The sequence below is a fragment of the Hypanus sabinus genome, chromosome 9 (genome assembly GCF_030144855.1).
Source record: "Hypanus sabinus isolate sHypSab1 chromosome 9, sHypSab1.hap1, whole genome shotgun sequence".
NCBI classification, from domain to species: domain Eukaryota; kingdom Metazoa; phylum Chordata; class Chondrichthyes; order Myliobatiformes; family Dasyatidae; genus Hypanus; species Hypanus sabinus.
This window is the reverse complement of record NC_082714.1, coordinates 109,906,259-109,925,036: the sequence shown is the minus strand read 5'-3', so window position 1 is coordinate 109,925,036 and position 18,778 is coordinate 109,906,259. Positions and strand designations below refer to the sequence as shown.

General features: G+C 41.8%; 1 protein-coding gene across 3 annotated transcripts in view; it reads left to right on the top strand.

The window, feature by feature from the left end:
- The window catches only part of pltp (phospholipid transfer protein), a 122,429-nt gene that overhangs the window by 85,055 nt on the left and 18,596 nt on the right, over positions 1 to 18,778 (top strand). For all 3 annotated transcript variants that reach the window (XM_059980405.1, XM_059980406.1, XM_059980404.1), the window contains 3 exons: positions 363 to 533; positions 3,050 to 3,117; positions 12,709 to 12,751. In XM_059980405.1, the coding sequence (XP_059836388.1) occupies positions 363 to 533; positions 3,050 to 3,117; positions 12,709 to 12,751 (282 nt within the window). The remainder of the gene's footprint in view (positions 1 to 362; positions 534 to 3,049; positions 3,118 to 12,708; positions 12,752 to 18,778) is intronic.

The following is an 18,778-nucleotide window of genomic DNA, read 5'->3' as shown; positions in this document are numbered from 1 at the left end:
ACAGTAAATCAAAGAAATACAATAGAATCAATAAAAAGCTACATTGATAGGCCTAGGTGTTGGAGCCTAGTGATTAGTTTTGACAGAATGGTAGTGTTGAATGCTGAGCTGTAATCATTGAAGAGCATCCTGCTGTATGCATCTTCATAGTTCAGATGTTTCAGAGTTGAGTATTGATCCAATAAAATCAAGCCAATGAATTCTGCTTAAGGGTTTATTTTGATATACTGTAAGTTCTAACTCAGTTCCTCATCAAAGTCTATTGGAATGAGATGCGATCAGTCTATATTTTGATGTCGTATATTTGACACAGAATATGTGTAAGTGTTAATTTTCTGCCTCCTTTCCCAATCACTCCCAAGACCCCGACATCATCAGCCAAGGAAGCTCCCTTGTTGCTGGAGTTGGAAGTGACGTCAGTTCCTCATTGTACAATCAAGCCTTCGGGGATCACTGTCGGTGTCAACGCTCGCATGAATATCATCATACTGCCGCCCAACTCCCCTCCGGTCACACTTTCCAGCATAATCATGGTAAGCAAAGTGTTCCCAATATCCCCACACTACAAAATCCTTAGCACCACGGATAAAATGTTGGAGGAGGTCAGGTAGCATATATGAAGGGGAGTAACAAGCCTGTGCTTCAGGCTGAGACCCTTCACCAGCTTCTCCAGCATTTTGCATGTGTTACTCAAAATTTCCAGCATCTGCAAAATCTTTTGTGTGTTACTATGTCACTCTACTCCTACTGTCATACAATGCGTCTGTACTCACAGGTTACCTACAATCACACTGTGTGCCTGTAGTCAAAAAGCCTTGTGCTTACACTGTCTTCAAGCCCTTGTAGCCTAAGTGTCCAAATATTTTGCAATTACATTTAAATGTTAGCCCCACAGTTACGTACATTGTTCTAATTGTAATGGTATCCAGATCATCACATAACTCTCAGGATGTATCTGCACCCCGAGGTCCCTCTGGGCACTATTCCAAAGCTCAGTTCTGTTAAGCAGCACCACCTGCAGATGCCCTGGTCTGTCTGAATTCCTCTGACCCGTTGTATCCTGTCCACCATGTTGCATGTCCATCCAGGCAAAGAACGTATTGTTTCCATGCGCGTGCAAACCCACCTCCAAGGATTAGTGTGTTGGGAAAGGCTGCAAATGGACCACACATGTTAAAGTTGGAGATCACGAGTACAAAGTACAGGGTCTTGTATTTTGGAAGAAGGAATAAAGTCATTCTTCCAAAATGCAATACCGATTTTCTAAATGTGGAGCAAATTCAGAAATCAGAGATGCAAAGAGAATTGGGAATCCTTGTGCAGGATTCTCTAAAGGTTAACTTGCAGGTTGAGTCAATGGTAAAGAAGGCAAATTCAACGTTAGCATTAATTTCAAGAGGACTAGAATATAAAAGCGTGGATGTAATGTTGAGGCTTTATAAGTCACTGGTCAGAGTGCACTTGGTTTATTTTGAGCAGATTTGGCCCCTTATCCAAGGATGGATGTGCTGGCAATGGAGAGGGTCCAGAGGAGGTTCACGAGAATGATTCTGGGACTGAAGGGGTTAACATATGAGGAGTGTTCAATGCCTCTGGGCCGGTATTTGCTGGAGTTTAGAAGAATGAGGTGGGATTCCATTGAAACCTATCGAATTTTGAAAGGCCTAGATAGAGTGGATGTTTCCTATAGAGGGGGAGTCCAGGACTGGAAGATACAGACTTAGAATAGGAGGATGTCCCTCTGGAACAGAGATGAAGAGGAATTTCTTTGGTCAGAGGGTGATGAATCTGTGGAATTCTTTGCCATAGATGGCTAGGAATTCTTTGCTATAGATGGCTATGGAGGCAAAGTCCTTGGGTATATTTAAAGTGGAGGTTAGTTAATATATTCTTGATTAGTCAGAGCCTCAAGGATAATGAGGAGAATGCAGGAGAATGTAGTTGACAGGGATAATAAATTGCCATGATGGAATGGCAGTGCAGACTCAATGGGCTGAATGGCCTAATTCTGCTCCTATCTCTTATGGTCTTACAGTCATGAAGCACAGAACCATCAGGAGGTAGGAGGAAATATCAGAAACTATGGGTATTAAAAGTGGTGACTCTATCCTGTTTCCCTTCTCTCCTGATGTTTCCTGCTTCAGTCTTTGAACATCCAAACTGGATAACAGTAGTTTCAGAAAAATAGCAAGGGGGAGTGTTATTTAAAAGGTAATATCTTGGAGAAATCTTGATAATACAACTTGGCCCTGTTCATCAGATAGATTAGCTTTATTTGTCACGTGTACATTGCAACATACAATCAAGTGCGTCATTTGCGTCAAGACAAATCCATGAGGATGGTGCTAGGGCAGCCCATGTGTGTTGCTGTGTTTCCAGTGCCAGCATAGCATACCCAGAAACGTACTGACCTGTTCGTCTTTGGAATGTGGGAGGAAACCAGAGCTCCCAAAGGAAACCCATGTAGCCATGGAAAGAACTTACAAATTTGTTACAGACAGTGGCGGGAATCGAACCTGACTGGTGATCACTGGTGCTGTAAAGTGGTCACAGTGGAGTGTGGACTGCACTCAAGTGGTCACCTTGGAGTGATGCATGCACAAGTGGTCACAATGGAGTGTGGTGTATGCACAAATGGTCACAATGGAGTGTGGTGTATGCACAAGTGGTCACAATAGAGTGTGGTGTATGCACAAGTGGTCACAGTGGAGTGGTATGTGCACAAGTGGTCAGTGGAGTGTGGTGTATGCATGCAAGAGGTCACAGAGGAGTGTGGACTGCACACAAGTGGTCAGCTTGGAGTGGTGTATTCACAAGTCACAATGGAGTGTGGTGTGCACACAAGTGGTCACAGTGGAGTATTGTGTGTGCACAAGTGGTCACATTGGAGTATTATGTGCACACAAGTTGTCACAGTGGAGTGGTGTGTGCACAAGTGGTTACAATGGAATGTTGTGTGCACACAAGTGATCATGCACATGTGTTGTTTGTTCACTGGTATCCCACAATGAGAGATGTTCTATATTCTCATCTGGGTTTTCCATTGCAGGAGTCAAAGTTGGATGCAAAGGTAGCTTTGAAAGGGAAGAAGCTAGCTATCACACTGGGCCTTAGAAGGTAAGACTATTGTATTCCTCATTGTGTCACGTGTAATTCCCATCTCTTGCAACAATGGTAATGATACATATGATCCTGAGGTCGATCACTGGACCCTGCGCTGTGGGTTTGATCGGTACGTCACCCATTGGCTCCAAGGAGGGAGTGACTACCTTAGCTTGACACCTAGCCCAGTGAGCTACAGGTGACCAATCAGGGAAATCATCCCAAATTAAAAAGGGACCGTCAGCATTTGGAAGACCATTTAGAATGGCTGTGGTTACATTCGAATGCCTTCTGGCAGGAAGTCCTTTCACTATTTGCTGCTTCATTGCTATCACATTGATGCCAGCTGAAGCCACAATCTTTGTCCCCTATGTGTGCAAGATGTGCACAATGAAGTCTCCCAACTGAGAAGCTTGCTATCCAGGAAAATGACCAGTCTCGAAGAAACAGGCAAACTCCTTAAAATTTTTATCTCAATCCAACTCTCTGCATAGGGTTAAAGATTGTGGCACTGGGTTCAAGTGTATTCTGTGAATACTTTATTTATGGCCTCAGAAGTAGGCCAATCCTCACTTTGCCTCTTATCCATTTAACTGGATAATTAAACACTAATGCAAAGAATATAGGGTTTACTTTTTGTTATCCTTCCGGAGGGCACAGCTTCAGAAAAGAAAGATGCCCCTTTAGAACAGAGATGAAGAGAAATGTCTGCAGCCAGAGGGCAGTGAGTCTGTGGAATCCATTGCCATAGTTGCCTATGTCAAAGACATTGGGTATATATAAAGTGGAAGTCAATAGGTTGTTGATTAGTAAGTGCGTTATGGGGTTGAAAGGGAAAATCATGATGGAATGGCAGAGCAGACTCGATGGGCTGAATGGCCTGGACTATTTCTGCTCCTGTCTCTTATGGGTCTATGATGTGAAACTCTTGGTAGATTTGTGCCAAGCGCATGAGGTCAGCTTGCCATAATTGGTTCAAGCAATTACTGCACAGTGAGGAAGGATTCAATGAAGTAACAAGTTGGCATTAAAAGCAGCAAATGTGGACTGAGATGATATTGAGACAGGAATCTGGAAACAGTGAAGTAAAGCAGTGGTAGGTGTTACGTACCCCATAACTGGGTTAACAGACCAGCAGAAATAGAAGAATCCGTTGGAGTCTGGTGGTACTGAAAACTAAAGGTGTTTGTTAGTAAACTACACAATACAGTATCAAAAATGCAAATATACATATAAAACAGGTTAGCAATAATAAACATAGAAGTGTAGGAATAATACTGTTGTGGTAATTCAGTTAGGACCACTCCATCCTCGGCTAGACCGTTCTTCCGTGGTGGACTCGTCACTCTGGCATGAGTGGACACACTCACAAGTCCCCAATGGTCCTGCCGTCAGACTGTGAGCTTTGTGACCGATCTCCTGATTCGGTCTCTAAGCCCCCACCTTCCTGTGAGTGCACAACACTCTTTCAGTGTCCACTGGTGTGTCTGAGGATGTCTCCACACACCTGTCTTTTATCCCCACTGATGGGGTATCAGCCATCCATCAACTCAAAATGACCATGCCCATCAAATCAGGCCACTCCTGCTGTCTCCTCAGGAATGTTAACGAGCAAAGTAATGTCCTTGCAGCGAAAAGGTAAACAATCCAGGAAGAAGCCATAATACATAAATCAAATGTGTGTGTCTCTCTCTTATCTGTAGCAGATGTTCTTGCCTCTGTGCTTCATCTCTCTCTCTCATTAGCAGCAGAGCAATAGCAATAGTTCATAGTTCTCAAAAGGGGGGGGGTTAACTCTGCACCCCATTTCCATCAGGTCTGTTCAGCACTCATAACACCCCCCATCCATCAAGGAATTTTCACCGGGGTGAAAATTAACTAGTAAAGCACACTACAGAGTCTAATATAATACAAAAGTGGTCATTAACTACAAGAGTAATACAGATATACTTTCAATTAACACCTGGATAAACAATCAGCAATTACATTGTCACTCCCCTTTACATGTTGTATTTTAATATTGAATTCTTGTAACAACAGACTCCAACTTAATAACCGTCTATTTTTATTCTTCATGTTAGCCAAAAATACCAAGGGTTGTGATCAATATAAATGATTAATGGTCTCTGTGCCAAACAAATGTAGACCTCAAAATGGTGTATCACCAGGATAAGTGCCAGTAATTCTTTCTCCACAGTGGAGTAATTCTTAACTTAGGTGTATATTACAAAGTGTGAACCAATACATGTATGATTATAATGTAGTACATTACAGAAGTTTGTGCAAATACTAATCTCTATTTCACTTTTAAATTTAACATTTAGTCAATCTACTATGATATTGTCTTTATCTTCCACAAGCTTTGTCAAAAAAAAAGTCAAATTCCTGCAACACCAGATCCTGTTATTCAAAGTGGCATTTCGTCAAGCCTTGCCTCTTTTCCACTTAACTCTCACGTGGTTAGCTGGCTCACCAGCTTGGAATAGGCCTTCACAGGGGCTAGCTTATCACTAATGTTTTCCAAACTAAGCTCAATTGCTGAACTTCCACACCACTCATTAATTTTAAGCAGGTCATTAATTTTATCTTAAGGATCTTTAATTATATTAGTTTCCCATTTAACACCTGCAGGTGATCCCTCTTGGTCAAAACAACACTTCAAGTTCTGTCTCCCCAAATCAATTACTTGAACAACATCACCAAGTTGTTTATCTTTAAATTTCAAAACAAACTGTAATTGCTTTGCAGGCACCTTGTTACCAGACCACTGACCCTTCAGTATGGTTACTACTTCTAAAACCAATCCAGACTTTAAATTTTCTTTATTCAAAAGTTTAGTAACACTTTTTCCCTCAATATCTTCAATAATATCCATCTCACCAGCTTTCATCTCATCACTAGCTTTTAGAACACCATCTAACACAAGTGACTGAGAATCCTCACTTTCCACTGGTGCCAAGGTTAACCCTTTCTTCACTGAACCAAGTCCATCTGACCCGAAAGGACTGCATTCCTTTTTAACTAAGTCAGATACCTCAGACTTCTCCTGAGTCTCCACACAAGGTTCAGTACTTTGTGCATCCACAGGTACCTTCACAACCTGAACACAGGCAAATGGGACATCTGCCTCTCCTAGGCTTTCAATACCAGTCCCCTTTTCAAATTCCAAGTTCCCCTGATCCTCCCAGTTACTCTCTGGGCAACTCCCATGCAGAGTAAACTCAACCTTGCAGGTTAAGACAACCTTGCCTGCTAACCCAGCAGACTCCCTCAAGGTAGCGGCATCCTTTTCATCTTGGACTGCCCTTACATCATTGGGAGCACACTTATATTCTTCAACTACAACCAGCTCTTTCAAGCTACATAAATCACCAGTGTACAACCCTGAACCTTCTTGCTGCCCCATCTGTTTCCCATCTTGGCTCTGTGCCTCCATAACCTCCTTCCTCACTCCACAATGTTCACCTAGGGGTATCTTATGGGCCAGGTTCAAAATTCCGTTCCTTGACAACACTAAATCTGCTTCATCTCCCTTACTTTCCTTAACCCCACTATTCAACGCTTTACCATCCTCTAACCTCTCCTGGTACAGGGCTGATAAAAACGTCTCAGCTAAATCAACACTGAACTCATTTAAACTGTTTCCTTTCTCAGCCGCCTTTCTCGACATGCTGTGAGTTATTGTGCATGCGGGATAAATCTTGGAATTTATGGGCGGGTCCTCAGCACTTACAGGCTTGCTTGTCAGCTTCACTGCTGAATACACGTCTCCAGCATCTCTCCAGATCCGCACTGGAACTGGGTTTTCTCCCTCCTTCACAGATACCATCCCTTTCGAAATAAACCTCTCACACCCCTCTCGGGCTCCATCTAACCTCGCCTTCCTCATCGGTCTGCTGACCGGCTCAATGCAACCAGTCGCAGATACCATCTTTCCCTTTCCTGTCTCCTTCTTCAGAGCAAAGCATTTAGATGCTATGTGGCCAGCTTTCCCACAATTATAACTCGTAAAGCTGGAAACCTTCATGCCAGCCTGCTTTTCCTCCTCCTTGCCTTTTCCACTAGTTCCCAGCTTATTCTCTGCCTTAGCCAGTGGGCTTTCTCTACCGTCCCTATTACCCCTCTGGTAGCTCTTATTTGGGGGAAATTTTATCTTGTGGGTCAAGGCATACTTGTCTGCTAACTTGGCAGTCGCAGACAGAGTCCCTGTCTCCTTCTCATCCAAGTATGTCCTCATACCTTCGGGGACACAACTTTTAAATTGCAGCCTATCAAAATTTCAATTGACCCCTTTTGAGGCGCACCACCAATCCCAATACATTTGCATCTCATGGGCAAACTCTAAATACGTGCGGTCCCACGGCCTCCTCAAATTCCGGAACTTCTGCCGGTATGCCTCTGGAACCAATTCATAACTCCTTAGTTTAGCCCTTTTCACTTCATCATAATCTTTAGACTCATCCATGGACAATGCCGAATACGCTTGCTGAGCCTTCCCCCTAAGTACACTCTGTAACAGAACAGTCCATTTCCCCTTAGGCCAATTCTGATTCAAAGCAACTTTCTCAAAATGGAGGAAGTACCTATCGACATGCATCTCCTCAAATGGGGTTACCAACTTAATCTCCTGACCAATCTTGAACCCCTGGTTTGGCTCTACTGCCTGGCCTCCTCCCTGCAATGCCTTCAGCTTTTCCAGCTCAAATCGCCTCTCTTCCCGTTCCTTCTTGGCCTCCAGTTCTAGCTTCCTTACTCAAAGCTCATGCTCCCTCTTCTCCCTTTTCTCTCTCTCTGCCTCAGGCTGCCTTATCCGGAGTTAATGCTCTCTTTTCTTTTCCTCCTCAGCCAACCTTAATTTTTCCATCTGTAACTGAAGCTCACTCTCGGTTAGTTTCCTCTCAGGGAACAGTTCCAATGCCCCCGATGGGAACACACCTTGGGATACATAACACACGGCTATCGACCTCTGTATCTCCAACTTTCTCATCGCCGGTTTCACTGCCGGGAGATTCAACTTTCTCACAATACCCAACAATTCCATCTTTTTGGCATCCTCTAATGCCCCCGTAGTTGGTTCTTTTAAAAATTTGTCAATCTCCATCTCTGCTGGTTTCCCATCTGGTTATCCACACAACCAGATCAGATAAGGGACTTCTATCCCAATTCACTGGCCCCCCAATTTGGTAATCAAATCCTGAAGACGAGGCCCCAATTTGTTATGTACCCCGTAACTGGGTTAACAAACCAGCAGAAATAGAAGAATCCGTTGGGAGTCTGGTGGTACCGAAAGCTAAAGGTGTTTATTAGTAAACTACACAATACAGTATCAAAAATGCAAATATATATATAAAACAGGTTAGCTATAATAAACATAGAAGTGTAGGAATAATAATCACCAATAATAAACAAGCTCTATCAATGTCTAGGGGTAAATGAATTGTCACAAGAGAATATACAGTTCAGTTCAATTCATGTGTGCTGAGGTAGTTGCGGTTGTTGTATTGTAATTTGTTGGAGAGAGAGCGAGCGAGCGAGATATAACAGCTGCAGCAGGCAAACCTTCTGTTGTCTTCTTATTCCGTCATACCGTTGTGGTAATTCGGTTAGGACCCCTCCGTCCTCGGCTAGACCGTTGTGGTGGACTCGTCACTCTGGCATGAGTGGACACACACATACAAGTCCCCACCGGCCCTGCCCTCACACTGTGAGCTTTGTGACCGATCTCCTGATTCGGTCCTCAAAACCCCCACCTTCCTGTGGGTGCACAACACTCGGTCAGTGTCCACTGGTGTGTCTGAGGATGTCTCCCCACACCTGTCTTTTATCTCCACTGATGGGGTATCAGCCATCCATCAGCTCAAAATGACCATGTCCATCAAATCAGGCCACTCCTGCTGTCTCCTCAGGAATGTTGATGAGCAAAGTAACGTCCTTGCTGTGAAAAGGTAAACAATCCAGGAAGAAGCCATAATACATAAATCAACTGTCTCTCTCTCTCTCTGTCTTATCTGTAGCAGATGTTCCTGCCTCTGTGCTTCATCTCTCTCTCTCATTAGCAGCAGAGCAATAGCAATAGTTCATAGTTCTCAAAAGGGGGGGGAGAATGGTTAACTCTGCACCCCATTTCCATCAGGTCTGTTTAGCACTCATAACATAGGAATTACTCACCGGAAGGTACAGTCCCGTACCCTGACAGGCAGGGTGCAGTATTCCCACAGTAATCAGCCAGAATCAGTATCATTTTGTGAAGGGAAAAGGATGAACTGATTATAATTCTTTGAGGAAGTAATATGTGGCGTAGGGAGTGTGCTGAGATTTCCAGAGTGTATCTGATCAGATGCTGAAGATCATGGTGTAGGAGATTACAAATTGCCATGGATATATTTGGAAGTTTATTCCTCCAAGGCTGATGGAAGCAGAGCGTGAATATTTTTAAGGCAAAAACTGATAGATTATTGATGAGCAGAGGGATAAAAGATTGTAGAACGGTACAGCACAGTTTGGGATTTTCAGCCCGAGATGTTTGTCGATGATATAAACCTACTTCAAATGTCAATTCTTTATTCCCCTTTACTCATGCTGCCTGACTTGGTGAGATCCTCCAGCATCTTGTATGCTGCTCACAATTTTTCATATATCCATGTGCCCATCAAAGAATCTCTTAACTGTCCCTGACATCCAATCTACCACTACCCCAGCGGTGAATTCCAAACACTTACTGCTCTGTGTAAATAACCTACCTCTGACATCCCCCCCAACCTTTCCTCTACTCACCTTAAAAGGATGCCCTCTGGTCTGGGTCATTGCTGCACTGAGAAAAAGATGTCAGCTGTCCACTATATCCGCATCGTGTGTAATCTATCAAATCACCTCTCCTTCACTCACCCTTTCCACATAAGAATTGTTAGATGGGAAAGTGAAATTGATGTTACAATCGGATCAGCCATGACCTAATTTAATGGTGGAGCGGGGCCGGGGGGGACTACTGTTCCTCCTAATTGATATGCCATTTGCTACCTCAGCTGAAGGTAGTTAGATCTGGAGATGATGTTGCCCAGCAGGTCCTTTGGAACTCAAGAATGAGGCAAACATTTTATGGTTACAGCCATCCGACGATCTGTTCGTCTCGGTACAGGTCAGGCGGGGTGAGAAGCAACAAAGGGACTATGACTGTGATTGTAACTGTAGCAGAGGAACACAAACATGTTCCTCCTGACTTTCGCAGCTATCTTGTACCTATTTCCACCCTGTCACTTATAAAAAATGCAATTCCCTTCTCTCAATTCCTCCATCTCCGCCGTATCTGTTCTTAGAATGAAGCTTTCCATTCTAGAACATATAGTGAGCTACCTTGGCAGGACCCAGTACTGTAATTGCGAAATGCTCCTGAAGCCTGCAGTTTTGGTGGGAGGGAGATGTAAATGCACTGGCAGCTGAAGAGATTCAGAATCAGGCTTGTTATCACTGATTTACACGATGTCAACTTTGTTTTGCGGTGGCTGTACAATGCAACTTAAAATTACCATAAATTACAACACAGTGCTAAAAGAAAGGAATAATTAGGTAGTTTTCATGGGTTCATGACTGTTCAGAAATCTGATGGCGGAGAGGAAGAAGTTGTGTTTTATTTATTGAGTCTGTACATCCTCCCTGATAGCAGAAATGAGGAGAGGGAATATCCCGGATGGCGAGAGTCCATAGAGGTGGATACCGCCATCTTGAGGTACTGCCTCTTGAAGATTGGGGTTGGGGGTGGTGGAAGAGATGGGTTATGTCCACAGTGGAACTAAATCTACAACACTTTGTGGCCTCTCGCGATCCCGTGCATTGGAACCTTCGTGCCAGGCAGTAATGCAACCAGTCCACTGTACATTCTTAAGAACTTGCTGGAGTCTTTGGTGAAACACCTCAAAGTCCCAATGAAGTTTAGCCGCTGACGTGCTTTCTTCATGATACATTCAATCTGCTGGGTCTCTGAAACGTTGATGCCCAGCGTCAGTTGAATGGTAAATGCTAACCATTCCCACCACCAGCTCCTCAATAAGAACTGTTGTGTGTTCTTCCAACTTCCAGCTTCTCCTTCCTGAAGTCTGTAGTCAATTCCTCAGCCTTGCTGACATTGAATGCACGAAGAGACTTAATGGAGCGAGGAGGTGGTTGATACATCTTTGGAGTTGGGGTTTCCGGGTGATTTCTGTGAACAGACTTTTGAGCCATGTGACGATTTCCCTGTTACCATGAGCTACCTTTGTGCATTTTACATTTCTCAGAACAAGCTCCCTGTGGGGTCCCCGAGCAAGAACGTCAGCTGCTGCTGGACTTGGGCTATAGATTCCAGCTTGGGCTGTGGATGCAACACATTTTACACAACCATCAAAAGTTCAAAGTAAATTTATTATCAAAGTACATGTATGCCAGATATACAAGATGCATTTTCTTACAGGCATTCACAATATATACAAGAAACAATATAGAATCAATGAAAGACTGCACGCAGGAGGTCAAACAATTGATGTGCAAAAGTCAATGAACTATACAGATACGAAAAGAAAGAAAAATAAAGAATTAATAATAATAACGGACTAAGTAGTTAACACAAATTCAAGATGGTAAATGCAGAAAATGCTGAGAAAAACGAGGAACAATCCAACTTATTACAGGATCTTGTAGCAGTTTAACTCAATGTGATTACTTGCACTGGCACAATCAAGGGGCAAACTTCATTCACCAAAATCTTGCTTTAAAATACAAACTCATAAAAGACACCATACCTTACTATAAATACAAACCTGATCCAGTTTTAGTGTCAGAATCTGATAAATTATATTATGACCAATCCATTATTAGAGATAGGACAATCCATATTAACCCCCATCTAGATATAATATTGCAGGATAGAAAAGCAAGAACAACTTACTTAATTGATATAGTCATTCCAAATGCACACAACTTTCAGAAATCAATAAGTGAAGAATCCAGAAATACGCTGAATCAAAAGAGGAAATTGAAAGACTATGGAACATGAACAAGGTGTATGTTGTCCCAATAGTAATATCTATAACTGGTTTCAGCCCAAAGTCACTACACAAAAGTATTAAACAATTAGGGCTACACAGCAATATTTCTGTAGGTTTACAGAAAGCCAAAATACTAAACACCACTAGAATAGTCCAAAAGTTCCTAGCAGTTGAGAAATGAATGTGCTTGGCTAGGCCCGAACCTCAAGTTTCACCAGCTTCAGCTGAGATTAATTAAAAATACAACAATAATAATAATAATAATAAATAAATAAACAAAAAAATCAAGAACGTGGGATGAAAATAAGTCCATAGGAATATTTCACATTTCACTGTGCAGGAACAATTCCCTTCTGTAATTCTGATTCAGAGCTTTAGGTAACAAAATGGACGAGTTCACTTCATGAGAACGTGTGTAGGAATTACAGTTTCTAAGCTGGGAGAGTTTCAGTTATCAAATGTGTGCTGGAACAAGTTCTGAAATATTCACAATGTGGGAGCAATGTCCTGAGGAGTACAGTCCTCTTAGAGGACTGTAAGCTGACAGCTGACACTTAGAGGATTGATTTAATTATTTTCTTTCCCATAGATTCAGGATGTTCTCAGCAAAGTCAACTCTGGAATCACTGGCGGTAAGTAGTCACGATCAGGGGTGAGGATCTTCATCACTGCTGCATGGGCTACAGTCTGATGAAACACTTGCCTATTTCAGAATGCACTCAATTAGTAATGCAGTAGTTATTTAAAATCAAAACTGGCACTTGTGCAGGACTGAGGAACAGCAAACACTCTGCTGTATTAAGTCATGACTCTGGAAGTGGTTTGGTTTACTATTGTGACGAGTACCAAGATACAATGAAAAATTTGGCTTGCATGCTGATCAGATAATCACACAGTGCGAAGAAATAGAAAAGGTAAAGCAATAACTCCGCATAACAGCTACAGAGAAGGTGCAGTGCAGGGAAACAATAAGGTGCTAGATCATAATGAGGTAGGATGTGAGGTTAAAGTTCCACTTATTGTACAGGGGAATTCTTTAATAGTCTGATAACAGCAGGATAGAAGCTGTCTTTGAGCCTGATTTTACGTGCTTGCAGCCTTTTGTACCTTCTGCTCAGTGAAAGAGGAGAGAAGAGAGAATGAGAATGGATATGATCTTTGATTATGCTGGCTGATTTACCAATGCAGTGAGAAGTGTAGACAATCCATGGAGGGGTAGCTGGTTCCTCTGATGTGCTGAGCTGTGTCCCTGCAGTTTCTTGCGGTCACGTGCAGAGCAGTTGCCGTATCAAGCTGTGATGCACCCAGACCAAATGCTTTCCATGATGCATTGATTAAAAGATATAGTAAGGCTAATCACAAATGAGAGAAAGTCTGCGGATGCTGGAAATCCAAGTAACACACACAAAGTGTCGGAGGAACTCAGCAGGCCAGGCAGCATCTACAGTCGACGTTTTGGGCCGAGATCCTTCAGCAGGACCTGCTGAATGTTGCTAGTGAAGCTACTTTCTCAGGTAAATTAAATATATACCTTTGTACAACACTGATGAAGAGCAGGAAAGTTATCACCATGTCTTGGCCTAAATTTATCCCTTAGTCTTCATAATTAAAATTGGTTAGCTGGTCAATGTTGCAGAGCTCTTTGTGGGATTTTGACTGTTCTGTCTCCAATGTGACCACCTCATAAGTACTTCACGTGTTGCAAAATTCTTGGAGGTGACAAGTCATGATACAAATACAGGCTGTGGCAGTTCTGAGGCACCAGCTCAACATCTTCCCACATGTGAACAATTCTAGGACACTGTTTTGAAGGTAAGTAAGGGAGCTACTTCTGTTATCTTGGCCAATAATGATCTCTTTACAAACACTTAAAAAGCTATTTTATTTCTAAATGATCTTTCTGGGAGTTTGCTATATATAGATCGGTACAAGTGCATTGTTGGCTGTAAGTCACTTTGGGATTCCCAGAGCTTATAAGTGCATGACTTTGTTGAATGGAAGACATTCTATCCTGTTAAATGTTATCCTCTATGAAGGTTTATCCAATCACTTTAGCCACCACAGTTGTGCACTTGCATCCACAGGAGTAAAATACAATGAAAAACAAAACTTTTATTGTGAGAGACTGTGTCAAGGTGTAGTAACTATACATTGCTTGAGGAGCATTTTAAAGAATACTTACATTGGATAAGTCAACTTCTTACCATGTTTAGGGTGCTCTCACCCTGGGAAACTCCAGACCTGTAAGATACATGTAACCATTTCCTTCATTCTGGTGCCTCTACCATTTGTTTGTAGAGCAGAAGTGAAAGGACTGGTGGATTCTGATGTTCTTGATCTGAGGTCCTTTGGAAGTCTAGACTGAGGCATAAACGTTTTTGCTTATGATAATTTATTAAGCTCTAAGAGAACAAAGGAATTGGAAAAGGAGAGTAGTGAAAGCAGCACCCAGTCATGAGAGAAGGCGAAGTTGGGAAAGAGATCAAGGCAACGTGGTTTAGCCTTCTTATACCAATTTGTTAACAGCAATAAGTACCATTCAAATTGTGTAGATGAGTTAATCAATCAGATAGCCCTTATTCAAATAATGCAATATTCGCAATTGTAACCACTAGGAAACACACTGAACAAATGCATATTCATAGGTAATGGTATACAAACAAGCATAAGAGAGTTAATCTACAAGGAAATAACAATTATATGGTCTAATCCAACAGAACATCAGAAGGATGAGATGAGCAGTTTAACTCTAGGCCATCTCTAAGTCTTGCCTTGTTGCCAGAGTTATCAATAGCTATCAGTTTGTGTTAATTATCATAACATACTGAAAAGACATTGGGAATTAAAGGATTCGTACTTTAAAATTCCTTTGAACTTTGTACTTTGTTCTTTGAACTTTGAGTTTCCACTTATCTCAAGATTTTCAAATTTCTTTGTATCTAATTTCTATGATGTGGAAATACAGAGGCAACAGGGTTAAATAAGAGGACAACAGTGCAAAGGCCCAGATAGCTGAGTTGGAGGCCTTCCACATGACCTGGGAATTGAACTTCATGTAATTAAATAAATTGAGAATTGCAAAACTCTTATTGATAAAATTGACCAGGAGACATTAGATTGTTATAAACTCCCAATTGGTTCAATAATGTTCTTCGAGGATGGAAATTCAGTTTATATGTGATACTGACTTATGAAGCAAGTCCCTCAGGAGAGTTAGAGAGAGCCAGCAGCTCTCACAGCTCATGATTTGTTTTTAAACCACAAGTAGCTTCTACTAAGCTGTCTGGTCAGACATCCCTTTCCGTTTCCTCCTGTGTCAGCATTCTAATGGGACAGATCCCACCATGACTCCTGTGGATCAAGGATCAAAAAAAGTTCAAAGTTAAGTTATTATCAAAATACATATACGTCACCAGATACCACCCTGTGATTAACTTTTTGTCAGTATTCACAGTAAATACAAAGAAACATGATGGGGTAGATAGAGTCATAAAGAAAGCTGTTGGTACATTGGCATTCATAAATCAGAGTACTGAGTATAGAAATTGGGATGTTATGTTGAATTTGTATAAGATGTCAGTGAGGCCTAATTTGGAGTATTGTACAGTTTTTCTCACCTACCTACCAGAAAGTTGCAGATAAAGGTGAAACACTGCAGAGAAGATTTACAGGGACGTTGTCAGGACCTGAGTTACAGGGAAAAGCTGAGTAAATTAGTACTTTATACCTGGTGTGTTGAAGAATGAGGGGAGATTTCATAGATGTATACAAAACAGATGAGAGGTATAAAGAAGATAAATTCAAGTAGGCTTTTTCCACTGAGATTGGGTGAGTCTAGAACTAGAGGTCATGGGTTTAAGGGTGAAAGGTGAAATTTTTAAGGGGAACATTAGGGGGAGCTTCTTCATTCAGAGGGTTGTGTGAGTGTGGAATGAGCTGCCACTGGAAGTGATGGATACAGATTAGATTTCAACAGTTAAGAGAAGTTTGGAGAGGTACATGAGGGAAATGGAGGGCTATGGTCCAGGTGCAGGTCAATAGGACTAGGCAGATTAATAGTTCAGCATAGACTAGATGGACCAAAAGGCCTGTTTCTGTGCTGTAGTGTCCTATAACTCTATGACACTAAACAATGATAAAAAAAACACACACAACAAAGACAGACAAACAACCAATGTGCAAAAGAAAACAAACTGCGTAAATATAAAAGAGAAAATAAATAAATAAGCAATAAATATTGAGAACTTAAATTGCATAGTCTTTGAAAGTGAGTCCATAGGTGAGGGAGCATTTCAGGAATGAGGTGAGTGAAGTTATCCCCTCTGGTTCAGTAGCCTGATGGTTGAGGTGTAATAACTATTCCTGTACCAGTTATATGTACATTTAGAACAGAAATGAGAGGGATTTTATTTAGGCAGATGGTGGTAAATATGTGCAATTCATTGCCACAGATGGCCATGGAGGCCGAGCCATGAGTATATTTAAAGCAAGTGAGGAAATTGAGGATCCAATTGCACAGGAGGTATTGGGGCCAAGGTCCTGATGGAAATACAGAGGCAACAGGGTTAAATAAACCCTTGATGGGTTTTGAGGGAATGATAGTGTTGAATACAGTGCTGTAGTTAATGAAGAGCAAGCTGATGTACACATCTTCACTGTCCAGATGTTCCAGGGTTGAGCATAGAGCCAATGACTCTCCAATTCCACCATCAAGCATCTTCCCAAGGAACCAGAGGAGATGTAATTCCTGCCCTTTTGCTTCTTCTCTTCCCACAGACGATCTTTCCAGCTGATGCAATATCTCATTACAGCCACTTCCAATCTGGTGCACTGGAATTGGAATTGGTATATTACAGTTAATTGCACAGGGATACTTGTCTCACTTACTGTTCAAACAGATCAGATGTGAGACAGTGCTGTGAGGTACAACAAGGTAGAACAATAGCAATGCAGAATACAATGTTACACTTACAGAGAAAGCACAGCGGAGGTGGACAATAAGGTGCAAGACCATAATGAGGTAGATTATGAGGTCAGAGTCCATTTTATCTCACTTGGCAACCTTTCAATCGCCTTGTTACAGCAGAGTAGGAGTTGACCTTGGGTCTGGTGTTACACGCTTTCAGGCTTTAGTGTCTTCTGTCCAATGGGAGAGGGGAGGAAAGGGAATCTCTGGGATGGGTGGGGTCTTTGATTATGTTGGCTGCTATAGAATCAGTGAGAAGTGTAGACTACGTCCATAGAGAGGAGGCTGATTTCTGTGATGTGCTGAGCACTGTTCACTGCTCTGCAGTTTCTTGCAGTCACATCCTCTTCTTGAAGAGTGTTCTTCTCAAATGAGTGAAAATCAAAAGTAAAACTGGTGATGCTGAAGTCTAAAACAAAACCTGGAAATGCTGGAAATACTTGGCGGGTCAGGCAGAAGAGAAACAGAGTCAATGCTTCAGGTTGGAGACTTTTCATCAGAGGGAGTGAGAGCAGTGGCACAGGGTAAGGATGAGATGCAGTGGAGGAATTTGCTAACTATGGTAGAGGGGTAGCCACAGTTCTGAGGTAATATGTAGAAAGTCTCATCATTGGAGCAAATACAATGGAGATAGAGGAACTGGGAGAATGGAAAAGAGTTATTAGAGAATGTAGGGTGGGACAAAGAGCAGTCAAGAGAGCTGTGGGAGTTCTGTGGGAGCCCACAGAAAAAGATACTACCAACATTCAAAGCAGCCCACCAACACCACAGGCTGTGACTGCTGCAGGTGTTTCTCAGGGAGCAGTCCACTTACAACTGAGACCACTCAAACAATTAAGAGAAGAAAGACACACATGAAATAGTCATTAGAAATAAACACGTTCATAATGTGTCTATATTACCGAGTAACAAAACTTGAGACTGACATGACAGCATACAGGGACCAACTTCATCAACAGTTTATAGCACGATATTCCTCCAGGCCAGTAAATGCACAACAAATAGCAGATCAACATAGAGTGAAAGCAAAAAATAATGTAATCCCTATAGGCATGTTAAACCAAATAAAACATGAAGTTGCACAAGACCTAGAAAGAAACCAACCATGACGATACTACGCAAGGAAATAATGAAGATGCAACACACTGAAGCAACTGCTTCACAATTGGACGTTAACAGCAACAACACAGATCCAGAGCCTCTGCAGTATGCTGATGAGAAAGCTGAGCTTACAGACAAAATTTTCCTTATATTTAACACCACACTGAATATACAGTATGCAACAAAAAGCCCTACATACTAAAACAAAGTAACTCATCAAAATTTGCAAAAATTATTAATATTCTCAACAATATCATATTACTATAACATTTAAGAAAACATGAAACATTTGAAGAACTACACATAATAACATACTGTGCAGCATTAACAGCAGTGTAGGGCAATGGTTCCAAAGCAGAGGCACTCTTTAATAGAAACCTAAAACTGAGTAACAAAATGAGAACACTGAAATGGCAGAAGAGATTAAAAAGCAAAATTGAAACCTTAAGAGCAGAAGTAGCCCGCCTAATGGAATATAAAAAGGAGCAAGAAAGTTGAGAGATAAGCTAAGGAAATACTAAGGAAATATAAAGTCCACACAAGATATGATCAATCCAACAAAAGTATTGTAGAATTTATAGATACACTAAAA